Source organism: Pelophylax lessonae (genome assembly GCF_965119305.1).
Source record: "Pelophylax lessonae genome assembly, chromosome: 8".
Taxonomy (NCBI): Eukaryota; Metazoa; Chordata; class Amphibia; order Anura; family Ranidae; genus Pelophylax; species Pelophylax lessonae.
This window is the reverse complement of record NC_138775.1, coordinates 237,171,659-237,195,474: the sequence shown is the minus strand read 5'-3', so window position 1 is coordinate 237,195,474 and position 23,816 is coordinate 237,171,659. Positions and strand designations below refer to the sequence as shown.

The following is a 23,816-nucleotide window of genomic DNA, read 5'->3' as shown; positions in this document are numbered from 1 at the left end:
CACAGCGGTGCCTACTCACAGGGCATAGTGATTATCTGACAAAGCGGTGCCTACTCACAGGGCATAGTGACTATCTGACACAGCGGTGCCTACTCACAGGGCATAGTGACTATCTGACACAGCGGTGCCTACTCACAGGGCATAGTTTCTATCTGACACAAAGTGCCTACTTACATGGCCTAGTGACTATCTGACACAGAGGTGCCTACTCACAGGGCATAGTGACTATCTTACACAGAGGTACCTACTCACAGGTCATAGTGACTATCTGACAGAGAGGTGCCTACTCACAGGGCATAGTGACTATCTGACACAGCGGTGCCTACTCACAGGGCATAGTGACTATCTGACACAGAGGTGCCTACTCACATGGCATAGTGACTATCTGACACAGCGGTGCCTACTCACAGGGCATAGTGACTATCTGACAGAGAGGTGCCTACTCACAGGGCATAGTGACTATCTGACACAGAGGTGCCTACTCACAGGGCATAGTGACTATCTGACACAGAGGTGCCTACTCACAGGGCATAGTGACTATCTGACACAGAGGTGCCTACTCACAGGGCATAGTGATTATCTGACACAGAGGTGCCTACTCACAGGGCATAGTGACTATCTGACACAGAGGTACCTACTCACAGGGCATAGTGACTATCTGACACAGAGGTGCCTACTCACAGGGCATAGTGACTATCTGACACAGAGGTACCTACTCACAGGGCATAGTGACTATCTGACACAGAGGTGCCTACTCACATGACATAGTGACTATCTGACACAGAGGTGCCTACTCCCATGGCATAGTGACTATCTGACACAGAGGTGCCTACTCACAGGGCATAGTGACTATTGGCGCTTTTCCACTGCATGGAACCAAATGGTTCGGCTCGCTTTTGCGCTTTTCCACTGCATGGTACCGCATGGTACGGTGCTGGAATGGTTTGGTATGGTACGGCGGTGCTTTTCCACTACATGGAACCGAATGGTACGGCTCGCTTAAACAGTACCACCTCGGTTGTGGTTCCAAGAGGGCCGTACCGGTACCATATCCCAAAATCCTTTGCATGCAGCCTTGACTGTTTGGTACTACTAGCCACTAATTGGTCAGAGAATCGTTGTTATCCCACCCACTTACTATTAGTGGAAAAGCAAACCGTACCGAACCCTTCCAACACCGTACCATGCGGTACCATGCAGTGAAAAACCAAACCGAGCCAAGCAGGGCCGAGTGTAGCCGAGCCGGTACTTGCAGTGGAAAAGTGCCATATCTGACACAGAGGTGCCTACTCACAGGGCATAGTGACTATCTGACACAGAGGTGCCTACTCACAGGGCATAGTGACTATCTTACACAGAGGTGCCTACTCACAGGGCATAGTGACTATCTGACACAGCGGTGCCTACTCACAGGGCATAGTGACTATCTGACACAGAGGTGCCTACTCACAGGGCATAGTGACTATCTGACACAGAGGTGCCTACTCACAGGGCATAGTGACTATCTGACACAGAGGTGCCTACTCACATGACATAGTGACTATCTGACACAGAGGTGCCTACTCACAGGGCATAGTGACTATGTGACACAGCGGTGCCTACTCACATGGCATAGTGACTATCTGAATCAGAAAGTGGGAGGGGATCCTCACAAAGTAAGTTTACAAACATCAAGATTGCTCAGAGTAAATGGAGTAGACTATTAGTTGTAATAATTGTAATGCAATGTGAAAATGAATATATGATTTCACAATTTGACCATCGATACACTTTGGCTCGTTCACACCATATGTGCATGACAACTGATGGGAAAACTGCGCAGATTTCACTTGCAGAGACGAGTTTAGATCAGTTTTCATGCATGTCAATTATGTGCCCTGTTTACATCACAGTGCTTATGTCACGTCAAGTTTTTTTTTTTTTCGAGCAGAAAACTGCATACACATCACAGATTCCTGCACAGAATAAATCTGCATGTGATACCAGTGGTGTGGTGTGAACAGGGCACATAGAGAACAATTGTTTGTTTAAGTCCTTGCAGAACATGTGCAGAAAAACTGATGTCTGCACATGGTGTGAACGAGGCCTAAATCTGACCCCTAATCTAACTCTGCAAATTTACTATTAAAGCAGAACTAAACCATCCTAACTTTTTTAAGCACGGAAGCTGTCACCTTAGCCTGTGTTTGATCTGCCGAGATGCTGCACATGTGATCAGTTATGACACCAGCCGTTTGATGGTTGGACAATTTAACAGTTTGGTTGAGAGCACAAACATATGGGACAGTTACATTCCTGGCACGTGCCGGAATGTACAGTATCTGTTTTCTGAAACAAATAAATTGATAAGTTTAGCTCCACTTTAACACTTAACTTGACCTAACCATTTAAAATGAACCCTTAAGAAAATCCTAACATTTAATGCTATCAATACCGTTAACGCTGACCCTATTACTTAAAACTGAACTCCTTTTTCAAATAAAAAAGATACAAATTAATGAAGCTCTGTATTTATTAAAGAGGATCTTTGTCCCGTTTTAAAATCCTTAAACCTGAGTTCCACTCGTTTTTGTATTTATTAAAAGTTAGCAGCTACAAAAAGTCTAGGTGCTGACTTTTAATAAACACACACTTACCTGTCCCACAATCCAACGATGCGGCCACCCGAACCCTCAGTTCCCTCCCTCACGCTGGCATCACAAGTGTGGGCACCCGGCTATGACAGCTTGTGGCTTCGCAGCCAGGTGCGCACTGTGCTGCTCCTTCTCAATGGCCAGGCAAGCTTCTGGGACTGTAAATAGAAAATATAGAAAGGGGCGCACCAGCCTAGCGCATTATCCTCAGCGGGCTTTTTAATAGTAAAATAAAATCAGCTACTCACAAACATGCGTAAAAGTCAAGCATTTCAATTCCATAGAGCAGCATCTTTATAAGAGTCCAATGTCTCGTAAAAACGGAGGGCTGAGAGGCTCTGAGGAAGAGGCATGGCCTCAAAACGCGTCAGCCTGCACTTCTACTGTTTTATTCCTTTTATTTTTAATAATCATTTTTTTATTAATAATTTATTAATTTATTATTTATTTATTTAATAATAATTTAATAATAATTTTATTCACTTTTACTGTTTTATTCCTAAGAATTACAGGCCTACAATATAAAACAACAGATTTCCATGCAAAACAATGTACCGCTTTGACATTCAAAAATACTGACATAATCAGACCGCCAGGGCGGTTAATGGGCACTTCATTTTTATCTTGTTATTTTTTGACTGGAGTTCTGCTTCACCATTTCTTACTGGTGTGTCTCTTTAAGCCAGCAGATCCACAGCCCTCAAAAGGTATCTCGAATGTGAAATCTTTACAGAATGATGGGTCATCCAAACCGAAGGATGTGAAGAAGCCGGCACCAACTATCAGCCTAAGGGGTCTGCTGGCTGCTCAGCGCCTCACATTGACGCTAAAGGTAAAAGGGCATTATACATAGGTTATATACAGTATAGGGGCATTTTTATATATAATGGCTAGATTCACTCTCACTCACTGGTATTCTACATCTGCTATTCATGGGAGTCTGTATATTTTGTGGCTGGTATACAGCCAGCACATCTGTACATTGAAATTTTAGGGTACACTCCTCATTGGCAGTGCATCAAACCCATGGCAAATATAGACTTTGATGAAAGGAGCAAGTGAGGTAGGTCGTCATAGGGAATTTTAAATAAAATGAGTGATTTTCTGGGAAATTGCCCATATAAGGGAAGAGAATGTAACTGTAACCTGAATTTTAAAGTGTTAGGTGAATGTCAGGGAATGTGACTCTAACTGGTGAGTGCAGACAGTGAATGAGTTCTACCAATGGCCATTTGTTGATGAGAAAACAGTTAGTGATTGTCAAACATCATTTGTGGCTTTGTAAATTTAGCCCGCACTAGTATATTGTAATAATGGGAATTATTTAGAAAGCTAGTAGAGTTTTACTATTTGGAGTAGTGTTACTAAAACCATTTCAGTGATAATAAAATGTGGTTTTTTTTTCGTATTCAAGGATGGCAATAAAAATGGCAATGTTATCTGGTTGAAAAAAACAACCTGCTAATTACATATCAGAGTAGCATGTCATTCAAGGTGTTCTATAATCTGAAGTGTTAGAAAGCATGGTGTGCAATGCCGGGACAAGGTCATTCAGTGCCCAGGGCAAAGATGCCCAACTGCACCCAGCGCAATGTGGGCACCCCTGATTGTCTTCTGCAATTGGAATCTAAGCTGCTAGTGCTACAGCACCACTTCTGCCTGTCTGGCAGTTGGCACCCCCAGAGTGCAGGAACCCTGTGCAGACCACACCCCTGTACCCCCCTAAGTATGTTACTAGTGCAGACAATGGACCTCACCACCAGAGACATCACTGCTTCTCTGCTTGGGATTTTTCTATGGAATAGGGCACTACTAGGAAAAAGGGCAGGTAAGTAGGGCCGACATGAAAGTCATGCGACTGTCAATATCCGACTTTGCCCTTCAACTTCGGCCCGATTTTGATTTGACTTTGAGATGAGTGCGACTTGGGTCTGGTATGGATTTTAGGGGGAACCTCAAGCCACAATGAAAAAAATAAAAAAAAAATTGTTGGGTACCCCTTAAATCCATACCAGACCTTAGGGTCTTGAGGGGAAACTCCACGCCAAAATTAAAAAAACAAATGGTGTGGAATCCCCCCCCCCCCCCACAATCCATACCAGACCCTTATCTGAGCATGCAGCCTGGCAGGCCAGAAAAGGGGGTGGACGAGCAAGCATACCCTCCTGAACCATACCAGGGTCTGTTATGGATTTTGGGGGGACCCCACTCCATTTTTTTTTTATTTTATTGGGGGTTTCCCCTCAAAAACCATACCAGACCATTTTTTTCCATAAATTTTGCATTGCTAACATTGCTTCTGAGCACGTGTCGCATGTCACAAGTCGGATCAGTTAAGATGCTGATCTGACTTGGATGGGACTTCCATTATATTCTATGGACTGAAACTGCACTCAAGTCTGACCAAAGTAGTACAGGAACCTTTTCAAAAGTCGGACTGACACAAGTTAGGATGGCTCTCATAGGGAAACATTTATTTTTGCATGTCGTGCGAATTGTGCTCTCAAAGTCAAAGTGCTTGTCGCACCAGTGTGAACTGGGCCTATAGGATGTAAGGGTTGAAGTTGGATTCTCAGCTCAGTTGAATGTACTCCATGGGCTGCTGCCCCACTGGCCCCCTCAGCACATAAAGACACTGTGCGCAGGGCAGCTTCCCCTCCTGCACCTCCTAGTCCTGGTCTTGGTGGTGTGTATCATCTCTACATATACAGTAGAAGATATCTTTGAGTCAGTGCAAGGACTGATATCATCCTTGCTCTTGTTTTCTCATTTGAAATACATCTAAGAAGGCAAGTATAGTAGCACATGGATTTAAAAATAACAAGAGCAAAAGCTGAAGCATAGGAGAGGTCAGACTGGGGAAGGATAAAATGGGAAAAGGGGGATGGAAAAAAGTGAAAAGGAGAAAGAAGAGAGAAGTGGGTGCACTGGGTTGGGGCTCCTGTCAGTGCTTGAGTGTGAGGGGTAATTAACCTCTGGAAATGATGCTTTTGCAATTCTTGGGAGCAAGTGAATTCGATCCAATAAAATTATATTTGTCTAAATGTTTCCTTTTGGTGTCTGAGGGAGGCCATTAGGTCTTCCATATGGTTCATTATTATGTTTCCTATTGCATGAAATATAAAGAATTCTAGATTAACTAGTGGTGGGTGCTGTAAATGTGAATCAACCTTACTACCGTGTTTCCCTGAAAATAAGACCAGGTCTTATATTCATTTTGGCTACAAAAAACACACTAGGGCTTATTTTCAAGGAATTTCTTATCAATGTCATCTGTCTGTTTTCCCTCTCTGAGCTCAGGAGTCATCATTATGACATCTTTAATCCCAAAAATAAACCTTAGTTAAAGTCATTGTAAAAATATGTAATCCGTTTTCTAAAAAGATTATATAATGTCCAGGGTGTCTCATTTTGTAACTTTATGAAAAGATTATATGATGTCCAGTCAGAGGTGCACCTAGGATCTCCAGTGCCCTTGGCGAGGAGCTGTATTGGCACCCCCCCCCCCCCAGAGAGAGAGGGGGGGGTTTGACAGAGAGAAAGAGAGGGGTTTTGACAGAGAGAAAAAGAGAGGGGGGGTTTGACTGAGAGAGAGAGGGGGGGGTTGACAGAGAGAGAGAGAAAGAGAAAGAGAGGGGTTTGACAAAGAGAGAGAGAGGGGGGTTTGATAGAGAGAGAGAGGGGGGGTTGACAGAGAGAGAGAGGGGGGGGGTTGACAGAGAGAGAGAAGGGGGGGGTTTGACAGGGAGAAAGAGAGGGGTTTGACAAAGAGAGAGAGATTGGGGTTTGATAGAGAGGGGGGTTTGACAGAGAGAGAGGGGTTTGACAAAGAGAGAGAGGAGTTTGACAGAGAGAGGGTGACACAGAAAGAGAGGGTGACAGAGAGAGAGAGAGAAGGGGGGGCAGAGAGAGAGGGGGGTGACAAAGAGAGAGGGAGAGGGGGGTGACAGAGAGAGGGGGAGATGACAGAGAGAGAGAGAGGGGGTGACATAGAGAAAGGGGGTGACAGAGAAAGGGAGAGAGGGGGGTGACAAAGAGAGAGGGTGTAAGAGAGAGAAAACGGGGGTGACAGAGAGAGAGGGTGACAGAGAGAGAGGGTGACAGCGAGAGGGGGAAATGGCAGAGAGAGAGGGGGGGGTGAGAGAGAAAGGAGGGGTGACAGAGATAAAGGGGGGGTGACAGAGAGAGAAAAAAAGGGGTGACAGAGAGAGAGAGAGAGAGAGAGAGGGGGTGACAGAGAGAAAGGGTGTAAGAGAGAGAGAGAGGAGGTGAGAGAGAGAGAGAGAGAGGGGGGTGACAGAGAGGGAGGGGTGACAGGGGGGGTGACAGAGAGAGGGGGGGGTGACAGAAAGATAGGGGATGACAGAGAGAGAGAGGGGGTTGACAGAGAGAGAGAGTGACAAAGAGAGAGAGAGAGGGTTGACAGAGAGAGAGTGACAGAGAGAGAGAGAGGGGGGGGTGACAGAGAGAGGGGGGTGACAGAGAGAGAGGGGGTGACAGAGAGAGAGGGAAGATTGACAAAGAGAGAGGGAGGGGTGACAGAGAGAGAGGGGGTGACAGAGAGAGAGGGGGTTGACCGAGACAGAGAGGGGGTGACAGAGAGAGAAGGGGGTGACAGAGAGAGAGGGGGGTGACAGAGAGAGAGAGGGGGGTGACAGAGAGAGAGAGAGGGGGTGACAGAGAGAGAGGGGGAGACAGAGAAAGAGGGGGTGAGAGAGAGAGAGAGAGAGAGAGGGTGTGAGAGAGAGAGAGGGGGTGACAGAGGGGGTCCCCTAGACAGCTTGGCCTGGGAGTGGAGAGGAGGTTGAAGGAGTCTCGCTGTGCTGGGCAGTGGTACAGGCTCCTCTGACAGCCCCAGTGCAGTCCCCATCCCCAGCCTGCCACCGAGCTGGAGCCGATTGATGATGTCACGATCATGTGACTGCTGAATGGCCGCATGTGTGAGTGGAGACAGAGCTCTGGAGAGCCCGCACTGCCGCCTGGAGTGGACACAGGGCTCCGGGATTGGAGCCGCACGCTGCCTGGGGGCACCGGGGGCGCAGGCTGAGTGGAGGGCGCAAAAATCACTCCTAACACTGCCAATTTTTTTGTTGTTCCACCTTGGCCTGCGCCCCTGGCGGGCGCCAGTCTGGCCAACCCCTTGGTACGCCCCTGTGTCCAGTGAGTCTCCTTTTGTAGCTCTATGAAAAGATTATATAATGTCCAGTGTGTCTCCTTTTGTAACTTTATGAAAACATTATATGATGTCCAGTGAGTCTCCTTTTGTAACTTCATTGTCAAAAATACCTTATTTACAGCGCCGCTGGGTGCTCACGTGATCTGCCGGAGTTCTTCTTCCCCACTCTGAGCACTGCCGAAGGAAGGGCAGAAATCCCCACTGACGTCAGCCCCGCTCCGAGCTCTGCAGAGGGAGGGGCCGCTGACGTCAGCCTGGAGCAGAGAAGAAGGTCTCCAGCGGGTCACGTGAGCGCTGTAAATAAGGTATTTTTCACAATAAAGTTACAAAAGGAGACACACTGGACATTATATAATCTTTTTACAAAACAAGTTATATATTTTTACAAGGACTTTACTTGGGCTTATTTTCGGGGTAGGGCTTTTATTGCAGCCCTCCCCGGAAATCACGCTAGGTCTTATTTTTGGGGAAAATCGGTACTAAAGGCTGACTTACTAAAGTGGTTAAGAATCTACACTTGATAAATTGTGTGAATATGCACTTCAATTATCCAGTCATGTTCAAAGCAAATATAGATTCACTTTGAATAACCAAACATGCAGATAAAATAAGTAAACAGGGATTTACTTTTCACATGATTGGATAACTGAAGTGAATATTTATACAATTAATTGTGTGAAGATTCTCAACTACTTCAGTAATTCAGTCATCATATATCAGCCACACAGGGCTTTCGTTGTTTCTCGAGTCAGCTGATTCATGGAGGCGAAGGTTCACTTCAAATATCCAGTAATGTGCACATGAAATAAACAGGAATTTGGTTTTCACATGATTGGATATTTGAAGTGAATCTCCTCTCTTTTGTGTAGAACTAGAAAAAAAGAAGAAAGAATGGCATTTTCACGGTGCTCACACTCTTTGTTTAAAAATGATTACATTTTATTGAATACACAATCATTACAAAGAATAAAGCCATAGCATATTCATTTGCTAATCTTCCAAATTGTGTCTCAAAGCCTAACAGACAGTTACCCCTATACATCACCTCATTACTATCATAGATTAATAAGGGGTACTAGAGTGTATCTAGGAGTTACAGAAGCAGATCTGAATGGTCCCAATGCGTTTCACAATATGTCGCTCCTTTAGGAGAGCTTATGGAAATATTGAAGATATAAAAGGATTTATCTTAAATTTATCTTGTGAAGTCACTACTCACAAATCCCCTCGGTTACAGAAAGATATCTCTGTGTTTTAAAAATTATGCAGCGAAATACCTTATTTTACAGAGGCGCTGTGAGGTCACGTTAACACTCGGTGCTCTCCTTCCCCGATCTGATAACTACAGTGGGAGGGGCTGAGATTCCCAATTGACGTCAGCCGGGAGGAGAGAAGGAGAGTAGTGGGAAGTCACGTGAGCGCACAGCGGCACTCTGCAATAAGGTATTCAGCTGCATAATTTCTGAAACACAGATACAGAACTGTATATCTTTCTGTACCAAAGTGGATTCCAGGATTTGTTATTAGTGATTTTACAGCCACAACAGCGGGAGGGGAGGGGGGTGGAGGAGACAGCTTGCACACAGACTCCTGAGGCTGACAGGCAGGGAGGGAAGGGGAGAGAGGAGAGCAGCGGAATGATGGAGAGAGACGCATAACCTGACCACGGTATCATCGATCAGCATCCATAATTACCGTGGTCAGTATACTAAGGGGGACGCAGGATCAACCAGGTATATACAGCATAGGGATGGGCAAATGACACCGCACAAGCACTATGCTGCATATCCTGCTTAAAAGGAACAGTTTTATTTATTTATTTTTTGGGGGTTACAACCACTTCCAAAATGCTGCATATTAGTTATGGCCAAGGATAAACACTTTGGAGACCCCCAAAAAGTCTAGAAAAGTAAGGTGGGAAATGAAGGAGCTCATAGAGTGCAGCCATCAGCCACTATAAACATGTGCTTAATGGGTAATTAATAATAGAAGAATGCCCCAAAGAGGTCTTAATTACTTCCAAAAATGCCCCTTAGTCTTGGTGTTACGAATTCCTAAAAGAGTGTTAGCACCGGTAAAATCACATTCTTCTTTTTTTCAATTGTTACAATTATTATTATTAAGAGGAATGTTGTGCACATTGCAATAAATGGCATCTTGAAAAAAAAAAAGCAATTAGAGCCTGCACATGTAATGATCAAATATGTACACATTTTAAAACTTTTAATTCCAAACTTTACAAACATTTTTTTTACAGCATTAGCAAAGAACATAATTGTATACAATTACATCTAAAAAGAATATCTGAAAAGACTAAGCTTTTACTAAAGGTCTGGAATTATTTTCAGAATCGAGCAGCTTTGAGGAGAAAGTCAAGATCTCGCACACCAAACCGCAAGCCAGTAACAATCATCAATGAACAGGTAAGTCCTTCCTAGAGCTGGATTTTGATCATGAACCACCTATGTCACGCTGATTCCTCAATACTTGCACATCCCCAGAGTGACTCAATTATCTAGATCAGGGGTCTCCAAACTATGGCCCTCCAGTTGATTAGGAACTACAATTCCCATGCCTAGTCATGTCTTTAACCACTTAAGCCCCGGAAGATTTTACCCCCATTCCGACCAGGGGGTATTTTGCGATTCGGCACTGCGTGACTTTAACGGACAATTGCGCGGTCGTGCGACGCTGTACCTAAACGAATTTGGCGTCCTTTTTTTCCCACAAACAGAGCTTTCTTTTGGTGGTATTTGATCACCTGTGCGATTTTTTGATCACGCGCTATAAACAAAAAAAGAGCGTCAATTTTGCAATAATAGCAATATTTTTCACATTTTTTTATATGAAATTCCCCAAAAAAAAATTTAAAAATCAAAATTTTTTTACTTTTTCGGCCAATTTGTTTTATGCTACCTATGTTTGGTAAAAAAAATCGCAAAAAGCGTATTTTGATTGGTTTGCGCAAAAGTTATCGCGTTTACTAACAAAGGGAAAGATTTCTGTCATTTTTGTTGTTTTTTTTTTTAACGTGTAATGGCGGCGATCTGCGATTTTTTTTGCGGTACTGCGACATTGGGGCGGACAGATCGGACCCTTGACTGACATTTTTGACACTTTTGGGGTTACCAGTGACATTTCTACAGTAATCAGTGCTATATATATGCACTGTTACTGTAAAAATACACTGGTAGTGAAGGGGTTAACTTTATTTGGGAGGGAGGGGCTGTGTGTGTCCCTAGGGGCGTGCTTTCTACTGTGATTGGCTGGGGCTTGAGCTGTATGGACACTGATCAACGGATCTACATACTAGATCCGAGTGATCAGTATCCTAACAGCAAGGAGAATGACAGGCAGCTTGTTTACACAAGCTGCCTGACATTCTCCCTCTCCCCCGCCGATCGCCGAGTGACCGGCGGACATCGGGTCCGCCGGTCACACGCGCGGGGGGGTCCGTGACCACGCGGGAGCGGGAGCGCGCCTCCGGGGGCGCGCGCTCGCTCCCTAGACCCTCACAAGCTAGTGACGTAGCCCTACGTCACTTTGCCTGTGAGGGGCTGACTGCCGACGTAGATCGGCGTTAGGCAGTCGGCAAGTGGTTAAATGTCAGTTTTACAATGCCTCATGGGACGTGTAGTTCCACAAAAGCTGGAGGGCCATAGTTTGGAGATCCCTGATCTAGTTTAAAACCTTTCTTTTAGTCATGGAACCCTTTGAAAGCATGCACAATCCCAGGGCACCCCACTTCACATCCCCCCTTTCACATCATAGTACTCAGTTCCCTCTATTCAGCATCAGAGTCCTTAGTCCTGTCCCTCCTTTTAACATCAGAGCCATCCGGGTGCCAGTTTTCAGTCACCTTGATTGAGATGACATTACTCCCGCACACGCATGGGTATCATTCATCTTGAGGAAATGCTGGAACTTCATTCAAATCCACAAGCAAATAGCCTTTATTTAAGTAGAACAATGCAAAAAAATCCATACAGAGGTCAACGAGTTTCTTCTGTTAGGCCTTAGTCATAGCGCCAAGACTAAGGCCTAATGTGTTGGCCTTCTGTGTAGATTTTATACATTGTTCATACAGGCTATCAACTTGTGAATTTTGCCCAAGTCCAGGGCTTACAGCAGCTGATAGCTTAAGCACTGGTGAACATATTCAACATAATTAAGGAGAGGAGGTTGCAGCAGTGTGTCTCTTGTTTCAGTCAGTAGGAGCACACTTGCCCCATGCTGAAAATCTGTGCATGCACCGGTCAGTGTACATTCTGCAGAACACTACAAACAGGCAGGTAATTTTTTTTTTTTCATTGCAGCAGAGATACTGCATGTCTCTGCTGCAATGGACAGCCTTCCTGTTTGCAATTTTTCCCTTTGTTTAAACTTTAAATACATCCTGTTGCTTGACTAAAAAATTCCAGCCAGCAGTCTACTCTAGTGAAAAAGACTCAATACTTGCTTCTTTGACAGGCGGCAAGGGAAATCTTCACTCCCCTGCAGAGCTGGGGGCACCACTGCTCTCCAACCCTTCCGGTTGTTGGATAGAATGTCTTCTGCTGGCTGCTACATCACCACTGTGTCCTGTAGACATGTGCATGATGAAAAAATATTTTTTGTTTCATCTAATTTCGATTAGTTAATCTAGTTATTTAGTTTAGTTAAACTCAAGTTGATTTGTTAGTTCCCTAGTTGAAATTCATATTTGGAATTTGTTTTATATCTTTTTCAAATTTTCTTTAACCACTTTAAGACCGGAAGGATTTGCCCCCTTCCTTACCAGGCCCTATTTTGCGATTCGGCACTGCATTACTTTAACGGACACTGTACCCAAATAACATTTACGTCCTTTTTATCCCACAAATAGAGCTTTCTTTTGGTGGTATTTGATCACCTGTGCGATTTTTTTTTTTTTTGCGTTGTAAACAAAAAAAAGAGCGACAATTTTGAAAAAAAAAAAAACAATATTTTTCACATTCTGCTATATGACATTCTCAAAAAAAAAAAAAATTAAAAATCCCAATTTTTTTTACATTTTAGGCCAATTTATTTTCTGCTACATATATTTTTGGTAAAAAAAAAAATCGCAATAAGCGTATTTTGATTGGTTTGCGCAAAAGTTATTGCGTCTCCAAACTACGGGAAAGATTTATGTCATTTTTATTGTTTTTTTTTTTACTAGTAATGGCGTCAATCCGTGATTTTTTGCTGGACTGCGACATTGCGGCGGACAGATCGGACCCCTGACTGACATTTTTGACACTTTTGGGGGGACCAGTGACATTACTACAGTAATCAGTGCTAATAATATACAGTAAAACCTTGGTTTGAGAGTAACTTGGTTTAAGAGCGCTTTGCAAGACAAGCAAAATTTTCAAATAAATTTTGACTTGGTTTACAAGTGATGTCTTGATATACAAGTAGCCTCAAGTCACAGCTGAGTATAAAAGAGAAGAGAGGCGCCTCTAAGTGTAGCAATATGGTTAAATTTAATGAAGGTACAACATTTAGCAACTCACACGGTTGATGATTGGAACAGGCACATCTAGGTATGCAGGCATCCAGGCTAAAGCTGTCCACATAGACCATCCTCCGCACCGCCATCTACGTCATCCCTTCCATGCTGCCCCTCACTTTCAGATCCCTTTACTGCAGGGTGGTCTTCCCGGTCAGGATTACAGACTGGCAGCCGGTGGTGCAGAAGATAGTCCATGTGGACAGCTGTACCCCGGATGCCTGCATACTAAGATGTGCCTGTTTTATTCATTAACCATGTGAGTTGCTAAATGTTGTACCTTCATTAAATGGAACCATATTGCTACACTTAGAGGCGCCTCTCTTCTCTTTGATACTCTGTAGCTCCTACTGGATTTTGCTTCTAATCCCCTTGTGGAAGGGGCTATTTGTGGATGGACATTTTATGGTTATATAACCTATCGCAATGCTATAATCTTTTTATATGGACTATAAACTGAAGGACTTATGAATAAATGGTTGTGGAACGAATCATCTGAGTTTCCATTATTTCTTATGGGGAAATTTGCTTTGATATAAGAGTGCTTTGGATTACAAGCATGCTTCCGGAACGAATTATGCTCGCAATCCAAGGTTTTACTGTACACTGTTACTGTAATAATGACACTGGCAGGGAAGGGGTTAACACAGTAAGTGATCAAGGGGTTAAATGTGTACCTAGGGGTGTGTTTCTAACTGTTGGGGGGCATGGCTTGTGAAATGATCACAGAGACCTCTGTTCCTACATAGAAGGATCACAGGGGCTCTATGATCATTCCAGGGAGAAGAACGGTCAGCTATGTTTACAACAGCTGACCACTCTTCTCTCTCAGCGGGGAACGATCGCAGGTGTCAGGCGGCAATCGGAACCGCCTGCCCGCTGCATCGGCTTCCCCGCTGACGAGCAGGGGCGGTAATGCACCGCCGCTGGCACGGGCTCGTCCCCTAGCCTCCTGCGCGTGACCCACATATAGTTACGGCAGTTCGTGCAGGAGCAGCTGCCTGCCGCAGTATAACTGTGGCGGGCGGTCGTAAAGCAATTAAAGGAGAATTATACAAGAAAATTATTAGTGTTAGACCCACGAGTGCTTTTTTTTTTTTTAACCACTACTATTCCTTTATACTGACTTTGGAAATGTACAAATGCAGCAATTTAGAATTTGGATGAAAGGTTTAGCACTGGGAAACACTTTTTGAAAGATAAAAAGTGCATTTTATATACAACTATATAGATCAGACCAAAATGAGGAACAAATGAGCAGGAAAGAGGGGACAGAGGGACTTTGTTTCAAATCAGGGACAGTCCCTCGAAATCAGGGACAGTTGGGAGCTATGGTATCTGGTATATTTTTGTTCTTTTTATCATTTCACAACAGGCTTTTCTGTTTACTTTCCTTTTAACACCATGCCTAGGTAAGTGGTTTTTGTCATACTAATCTCCATTGCTACTGTGCATCACCTTATCTGGCACATTGCTGAACACAAACATCAGCAATGACTTGGCTTTGTGTCATCCATACTGTATATAAACCTTGAATGTTCCAACCTTTATTCATACATTGAGGCACGAGGACAAATAACAGTCAGCAACAGTTCACAAGAAAAAGGGAGTGCCTGGTAATTGTTAGATAAATAAATGAGGCGTTAAATGAGTCGGTGTATTTATTCTGGATGTACACAATACAGTGAACATTTCTGTAAACAGGAACAATGTTTTCCTGATACAGAACATTGTTCTCTTACATAAAAGGTTTGTTCTTCTATAGAAAGTCGTGTCTTTTTGAAGTGAAAGTGTGCAGGAATGCTGACCTGCATCGGGATTACAGGATCACTAGGAGACATTATCTCTGACAATATGATTTATATATCTTCATCACAGTCATGTTTTTTTCCATTGAATTCCAGCTGAAACAATGTAGCATTAACATTTATCTAAAACCAAGACAAAAACATAATATATTGCATCTTACTGGCTCTTAGACCCCATTCAGACTAGCGCGACTTGTCAGGCGACTTGCCAGCCTGACAAGTCGCGGTGGGTCGCTCGCCATTGAATAGTACAGGACCCGTTCTAATAGGAGCGACACAAGTCACTCCGACTTAGAAAAAGGGTCCTGTACTACTTTGGGGCGACCTGGGAGCGACTTGCATAGACTTCCATTATGTGAAGTCCCTGAAAGTCGCTCCGAAGTCGCGGTGCACTTCACAGGTCGCCCCTCGAAGTCGGATCGCCTCAGTGTGAACCGGCTCTTAGATTTGGTAGCTGCATTCGCTTTCTTTCTTATACAGACTTTTTCCCCTTATCTTCACTAGATAATCCTGCCAGTAATACACTTATTGTCTTAGGGTTAAAACTCTTATTCAATAGAGGAGCAGCAATGTCACCCTATGATAGGAAAAGCATTAGGAGAACATGGGTTCTTCTAGTAGGGAGCAGTGTAACTGGTAACATTACAGCAGCAGCAAAGTGTACAGGAAGTTATTAGTTTATTGGATTTCTGGCAGGATCAGCAACAGTCCGATAATAGGAAAACCTGTCTTACCTGTCCACATCATTGGTTCTTGTGTGGGCCCAGGCTTTACCTGTCATGCTGGACATACCCTTGAATGGGCCTTCAGGGTCTGGGAACCATAGGAATAGATCATGGCCCTGAGCACCATGTGGCTACATGCATGACATTAAGTGTCAAGGTGAGAACCCAGGTAGGCTCCAGTGCCTGCTTGAGTAATACAGACCATGCCAACAGCAGGTATGGTTCACAAGGTTTTACTCATGTTGCACCTATCCGCATGCCCTGCTTTTATTGTTAAGCCTCGTACACACGCAACGAAGTTCCGCCGACCGGTCGTCCGTCTTTTGTCCAGAGTCATGTCTGTTGGTTGGAATGTGCCTAGACTGCACACAAATTTTCCCGCACGATAGAATTCTACTTCAGAAGTGATGTCATGTGTTGGATTGCTTTCTTTGTGTTCATTCATCTCTGAGCATGCCTAGTCTTGCTCATAAGATTTTTCCCTGTCGAAATCTGTACTAATGAGACGAAAATCGGACGTGTTTTGATGGTCAACAAAAATTTTATAGCCTGCACACCAGGATTTTTTCGGCCAAAAAGTCGGAGTCGGTTGTCGGAAGCATCATACTAACAAGCCGAAAATCGGCAGATCGGTCATCGGACGAAAATTCCCGGCCGAATTTCCACTCGTGTGTACGGGGCTTTAGAGTAGAAGAAAGTGAGGAATTCCTGGAAGGGTTGATTGAAAAAATGGGAGGGTGGGTGGTGGGACAGACCTTCCGTTATGACCACTGTGTTTGGCTGTCACAGTGATCACATGGTCAGTAGCCCATCCCACAATCACAATATCAGCATAGGAACCTCAGTTCATGGGGTCATTTCAAAAGGGAGCACTTTTACACCTGGAGGAAAATACATTTAAAGCGGAGTTCCGGGATCAAAAACAACTTTGGCCCATCCGCTTGCTGTGAATGCCCAAAAAATCAAATGGATATTTACAATTTTTTTTTCTTTACTTACCTTGTTTTTTAAGAAAGTATACTTACCTTCCTTCTACTTCCTCCCTCTTCGGCCGTGGCCTCTTCCTGCTTGTGATGACTCCTGGGAGCTGAACATCATTGCTCCCAGGAGTCAATGCGCCTGCACCTGCCCCGCTCGTCAGTTCCGCTGCAGGCGCGTCATTCCCTGCTAAACAGCTTCTGGGCATGCCCAGAAGCTGTGCAGGGATAATGCGCCGGCCCCCGAAGTGACGGCGGGGCCGGTGCAGGCGAATTCTGGGACGAAGAGGACACGGAAGAGGACGCGCTGGCTTCAGCTGCCCACACTCGAGATGGCAGCACTGGAGAAGAAATTTTCAAGGGAAGTATTTCTTCTAAAAGGTAAGTGTGACCTGGGACAGTTCAGAGGCTATCCATTATGGAATGTACTAGCCGACTGTCCCGGGGGTATTTTTATCTAAATCTCATCTCCGCGGCCGGAACTCTGCTTTAACCTCTACATATGAAAAGGTTCCTTCACAATAAAATCTGTAAGATGTGGAATAGACTCCCTCAAGAACTAGTTCTGGCCAGCTCAGTAGATTTTTTTTTTTTTTAAAGAGCAGGATGCATTCCTAAATACACAAAATATAACCAGATACTAATGTTTATAGGTAAGAACACCAGATATTGCTGATCCAGGGAATCAGTGATTGACTTTGGGGGATCAGGAAGTATTTTTTCCCCCCACTAAAGCAAATTGGACCATGTTTTATAGGGGTTTTTTTTGCTTTTCTCTGGATCAGCTGTGGATATTGGATTAAGTAAATGATTTATGTTTTCTATTGGTTGAACTGAAAGAAATATGTAACTGAGGACGCATATGTGCATTGTGTGGTAATTAGGGCCCACCTTCCATGCTACTGCACATCCTGTATGGTCGGCATAACATTGGTTATATCAACACTCAGCTTCAGCCCCTAGAGTTCCCTAATATATATATTTCTGCTGTCGTGCAAAGTAAATGTATGGGATGTCAGCACGGTAAGGCTCTGTTCACACTATGGCGTTCCGGATCACAGGCGGAATCGCCACAATTCTGCCCGCCATTCCAAATTGCCGCAAATCGTGGGACACCCTTATGATCCCAGTTATTTTCAAGGCCACTGAAGCTGCGGCAACATTTCTGGAACTTCTTTTGGGTGACAGGCGTACCGAAATTCTGTTTGCACGATTTTACGATTCTTCGGGGCGACAATCGCGGCAAAAATCGCACCACAATTTGAATGCCTTCGAAAATAACAGGGATCACAAGGGCGTCCAGGGATTTGTGGTGATTAGGAATAGTGAGCAAAATCGTGGCGATTCCGCCTGCGATCCAGGATGCCATAGTGTGAACAGAGCCAACACTGTGTACAGTAAAGTGTGAACACAGCTAACACTGTGTACAGTAAATATCTAGGTGTCCACCCATTTCGTTTTATTTGTATTATAAATAACTGTCAATGGACAGGGGTGGCAGTGATGGGGCCAAGATTTATTTATAGGATACAAAATGTTTATAAATCTATATTTCCTATTCCCTCAAGGATTAGCATGTATAGGCAATAAATATTATTGTGAATCAGATTTGGATAATATTTCCCAAAATCCAAATAAGACCAGAAATTCCAAAAGAGATTTTTAAATAATTTTATCCATTTTAGTATAAAGTGGAAATTATTGGAACCCCTGTTAATTCTATGTGTTGGGTCCCTTTGGGGGAGATTTCTCATTACTTTGTCCAGATAGGGTGTAATAGGGACAGCAAATAATTGGACAGTGTTGTTATAGCCATAGGGCTAACAAACAGAAATGAAAACATGACATACGTTTTAACTCTTTTAGCTCTATTTAAAATAGAACAAAAAGGTTTTGGCTTTAGTGAGGCTTTATGTTAATCTTCTTCCAAGTATAGCTAATCCCTTAAAAAGATAATAATCCCTCTTTAAAGACATGGTTACAATGACAAGAAGCGCATGTTTTTCTTGGTTACTTGCAATTTGAATCCAGCACTGGTTTCTTCTTTGTAAAAAATGCATTAGAAATTAAAGATCACCCAAAATGCTTGCACCATTAGGAAGGCAATGATGGTGTCATATCTTCCAAATGTATGTTCCATAAAGATAACCATTATTCAATGGGGGAAGTACAGCTAACTGCATGTGTGTCACTTTCTGTGGGCTGTGTGTGTGATTTAATGTAAAGGCCTTCATTGATGGGCTTTTGTTCACATCAAACTGGCTTTGCCCTCCCCATTGGAAGGCACAACCTACTTCAAGCAGGTCAAATGCGGGTCAGAAAAAGATCAACTGTTGCTCAAATGCAAGTCATAAAGAGGTCAACTGTTGGTCAAATGAAGGTCAGAACGGGGTCTACTGTTGGTCAAATACAGGTCAGAATGAGGTCAACTTTTTGGCAACTATGTGGCAAATGAGGTTTAATGTTGATAAATGTAAAAGGTATGCACATAATCAGAGTACAACTGGGGGAATCCATAGAGGAGAAGGATTTGGGTGTTCTGGTAGACCATAAGCTTAATAATAGCATGCAATGCCAAGCTGCGGTTTCCAAAGCAAGCAAAGTCTTTCTTGTATTAGGGGAGGCATGGACTCCAGATAGAGAGATATCATTTTGCCCCTGTACAAATCATTAGTAAGACCTCATCTGCAATATGCAGTTCAGTTTTGGGCACCAGTTCTCAATAAGGATTTTCGGGGAACTGGATAAAGTGCAGAGAAGGGCAACCAAACTGATAAGAGGCATGGAAGAGCTCAGCTATAAGGAAAGATTGGAAAAGGAGATTAAGGGCAGATATGATCAACATAAATACAAAGAAGTCCATATAATGAACTTGGTGTTGAGTTATTCACTTTAAGGTCATCAAAGAGGACAAGGGGGCACTCTTTACGTCTACAGGAAAAGAGATTTTATCTCCAAAATCAGAAAAAGTTCTTCACAGTAAGAGTAGTAAAAATGTGGAATAGACTCCCTCCAGAGGTGGTTCTTGCCAGCTCAGTAGATTGCTATAAAAAAGGCCTGGATTCTTTCCTAGGTGAACATAATATAATTGGGTACTAATATTTATAGGTAAGTTGATCCAGGGAATATCTGATTGCCTCTGGGGGATCAGGAAGGAATTTTTTCCCCTGCTGTAGAAAATTGGATCATGCTTTGCTGGGGTTTTTCGCCTTCCTTTGCATCAACTGTGGGTATAGGATTGTGTATATGGGTTTGTATGGTTGTGTTTTCTTTTTTGTTTTTTATTGGTTGAGCTAGATGGACTTGTGTCTTTTTTCAACCTGACTATGTAACTGTTGGCCAAATGCAGGTCTAAACAAGGTCTACTGTTGGTCAAATCAGAATGACGTCTACTGTTGGTCAAATCAGAATGAGGTCTACTGTTGGTCAGATGCAAGTCTGAACGTGGTCAACTGTTGGTTAAATCAGAATGAGGTCTACTGTTGGTCACATTAGAATGAGGTCTACTGTTAGTATGATGCAGGTCTGAACAAGGTCAACTGTTAGTCAAATGCGCCTCTCAATAAGTTCTGAATAAGCTCCGGAGCGTCTCAAACTGTCAAACAGGTGCCATTGACACAAGCCACTGATCTAGTACTACTGATTTACTACACTAAAACAATGCTTCACTGAATAAGCCTACTAATGTACTTTTCTTTTATTAAGGTCCCTGCCGGTTCTGCAAACCCTCCACAGAGATTCCCCTATGCTCAAGTAAAAGAGCTCATCCAGGAATTTTTAACAGCAAGGCTAAGAAATGTCACCTATGACCCAGATAAATCTGGAGATCTCACCAAGAACCTTTGTGAAGACATAAAGAAAATGGTGCGCAGGTACACTCCACCTCGCTACAAGCTCATCTGCAATATGGCCATTGGGAGTAAAAATCAGGAGGACATTTTAATGACAAGCCAATGTCTGTGGGACTCGTATTCGGATAATGTCATTTCCTGCAACTATGAGAACTCCACTATGTTCTGTGTGGTCACTGTGTATGCCGTCTACTTTGAGTGAACAACCTAAACACTATTGCAGGCTTTCTGGTCTACAATTTAATAGGTCGGAGTAATCTACTATTTATTAGAGAGTTATCTGACCTAGTAATAAAAACAATAATGGCCCTAATCAATAAGGAGTTCTTACAGCAAATAATTCCTCTTATGCATTTCCTTTTGGTCTGTTAAAGGAAAAGTACAGCTTACTTTACAAGTACTGTACTTCACCTATGGATCACAGGAGTGCAATTCCTTCTGCACTCCTGTGACCCATTTTCAGCAAATAGCAGGCTGAAGTCCGCTCTCTGCTGACGTCACAGAGTCGGTCCAGGCTCTGCGTCATCAGGACCACGGAGCTGGGATTCAGCTAGTTCCCTGGACTGACACCCGGCTCAGCCTCTCAGCAAGCCGCTGAAAGCCTGAGCCAGCCACTCCCACCCCCTCCATAGCTCAGCGCTTCATTGAGCGAGGAGGGACAGAGTGGAGAGCTGTGACTCACAGTCAGCAGCTCTCTGGTCACAGAACTGTGAGAACCGAGCGTTTGATTGCTTGGTTCTCAGTGTAGAGGTGCCGGGGGACAGATGCAGCATCAGACCGATGCTGCATCCACCTAGGTAAGTATGGATAAAAAACCCATACATCTCTTTTAAACATACATTTGGAAGCATCTGTTTCAGATGAACAAAAAAAGGAAACAAAACCCCGCTTATTGATCCTGCCAAAAATCCAATGAGCTCCTAACTTCTTGTGCCCTCTGCCTCGCCTGCATTAACATATAAAAGCAGTTGTATCAGCTCTGCCCTGTTCATGTTTGTGAACTGCAGAACAACTCACACTATGTTTTGAAGATGAGAAGAAGGGAAAGTGTTCTGTAGTCCAAATCAGGGCCAAACAGCCTAGAAACCCTAGAATGACAGCATAGCTCCTTCATAGATACAGTAGCATGAGTGAGTGTTGTCTCCCTAGGAAAGAAAGTGTGGAGAACCTTTTCACCATAAGACTGAAAGTGTGGTGCTGGCAGGATCAACAGGTGAAAATAAAGGGAAAAAGTCTGGAAAAAAAAAAGAATGCAGTCAAAACGTCTAAGGACTGGTAAGCTGCAATATATTATAATTTTTGTTCAGCAAAATTCACCCCCTGGTCTGACTGCAAATGAGTTTTTTATTTTTTTTTTTACAGCTTTTAAAAAGCGTTTTAGAAGTGTTTTACAGCTTCAGGTGTTTTTGTTTAGCCAATAGAAAGCACTAGGGGGAGGAGAGGAAATTAGGGGTGGAGAGCTGCATTTTACGAGCATTTTTCTGCTCAGGTCAGGTGTTTCCATTGAAGTGTATTTGTCCAAAAACGCTTGTAATCTGCCAAAAAGAAGCTCATATACTTTTTTGTGCTTCAGGCAAAACAGAATGCTCAGATGTGAACAGGGGCCATTGAAATGAATGGAAGTTTGCTTGTTGGGTGTTTTGGAGATTCGGAGCTGAGCGTTTTACAAGCTGAAAAACGCATTAGTGTGAACAGGGCCTAATGGATAGGGGGGTTTAATTCTGCTTTAAGGTTGTCAGCAGATCAGCCTCTACAAACTCAGCAGTGCCTAAACATAGAGAGCAACTGAGCATGTGCAGAGCAGGGTGATCCAGTATTACTGGATTTTTAACAGTATAGGCACTTATTTTTCATAGCTATACCTACCAAAGGGGCCAGCTTGAAGTGATCTAGCAGGACTTCATTTTCTGACTTAGAGCCGGTCCACACTAGCGCGACTTGTCAGACGACTTGTCAGCCTGACAAGTCGCGCTCCCTCGCGGTCCATTGACCGCTACAGGACCCGTTCTAATAGGAGCGACACAAGTCGCTCCGACTTAGAAAAAGGGTCCTGTACTACTTCGGGGCGACCTCGGAGCGACTTGCATAGACTTCCATTATGTGAAGTCCATGCAAGTCGCTCCGAAGTCGTGGTGCATGGGAATGCACAAGTCGCCCCCGAAGTAGTACAGAGTCGTGTCGCCCCAGTGTGAACCGACTCTTAAGTTCCACTTTAAATGAAATGGATACATTTTCTATAATCCCCCTTTTACACTTACCACAATCACTCTACTGTACAATTATTTATCTCTGACCTTTGGTATTTATTTCGCTCATCACTAAAGTTTTGAGGTTCTTTTTGTTACATTTCATAGGAATGGAATACTAGAACAACAAAGAGAGTATACTGTATGCTGGAAACATACAGTGTCTGCGAGTCCATCCATGCATATGGATTTTTTCAAGGTTGTCTTGTACAGAATAGATGACCATCACCTGATGGGGTTGGTTTTGGCTGGGTCTACAAATGAGCATGTGTGCTGTGTTAAGCGGTGTGCTCCATTTGGAGCTGTATATATCTGCAGATCCCATGTAGACCCGTATACACATGTAAAGTCATTAGAAGAATTGTACCCATCTTAACGCAAGCACTTTAGGCAAATATATTTATGCAGGACCTTCTGCCAGCAAGAACCTGCATTCCATGCAGAAAATACACATATGCCGTGTGAATAAAGCCTGAAGAGTGAGGTAGATACCTACCATCGTTTTTTCTGGCAGTGTAATTTGACGTTGACAGCTTACAAAACCTGTTCTGATCAAACTGTTTCCTTCTGAGATAAGCAATGCCGGCAGAATCTCCTGTTCCCCTTTCCATAGCAATAAAAATGTGCTTGGCTAATCCACGCGTTGTTGTTCATAGGCCTGCCAAGTAACACAAATCTGAATGTCTTCTAGTGTACATATACAGTGGGTAAAATACTGTAAGTATTGAACATGTCACCATTTTTCTGGGTAAATATATTTCTACAGGTGCTACTGACATGAATTTTTCACCACATGTCGGTAACAACCCATGCAATCCATACATACAAAGAACATCTTTATTACACATAATTAAATTTCCTAACTTATTTGTTGTTTGTTATTTTTAA

General features: G+C 43.5%; 1 protein-coding gene across 1 annotated transcript in view; it reads left to right on the top strand.

Annotated features, from left to right (window-relative positions):
• The window catches only part of LOC309561909 (dynein light chain Tctex-type 5-B-like), a 32,755-nt gene extending 11,694 nt beyond the window's left edge, over nt 1-21,061 (top strand). Inside the window, exons 3-5 of the mRNA XM_082265972.1 lie at nt 3,316-3,465; nt 10,158-10,232; nt 20,537-21,061. Of these exons, the coding sequence (XP_082122098.1) occupies nt 3,316-3,465; nt 10,158-10,232; nt 20,537-20,884 (573 nt within the window). The 3' untranslated portion in view covers nt 20,885-21,061. The remainder of the gene's footprint in view (nt 1-3,315; nt 3,466-10,157; nt 10,233-20,536) is intronic.
• Nucleotides 21,062-23,816: the final 2,755 nt, after the last annotated feature.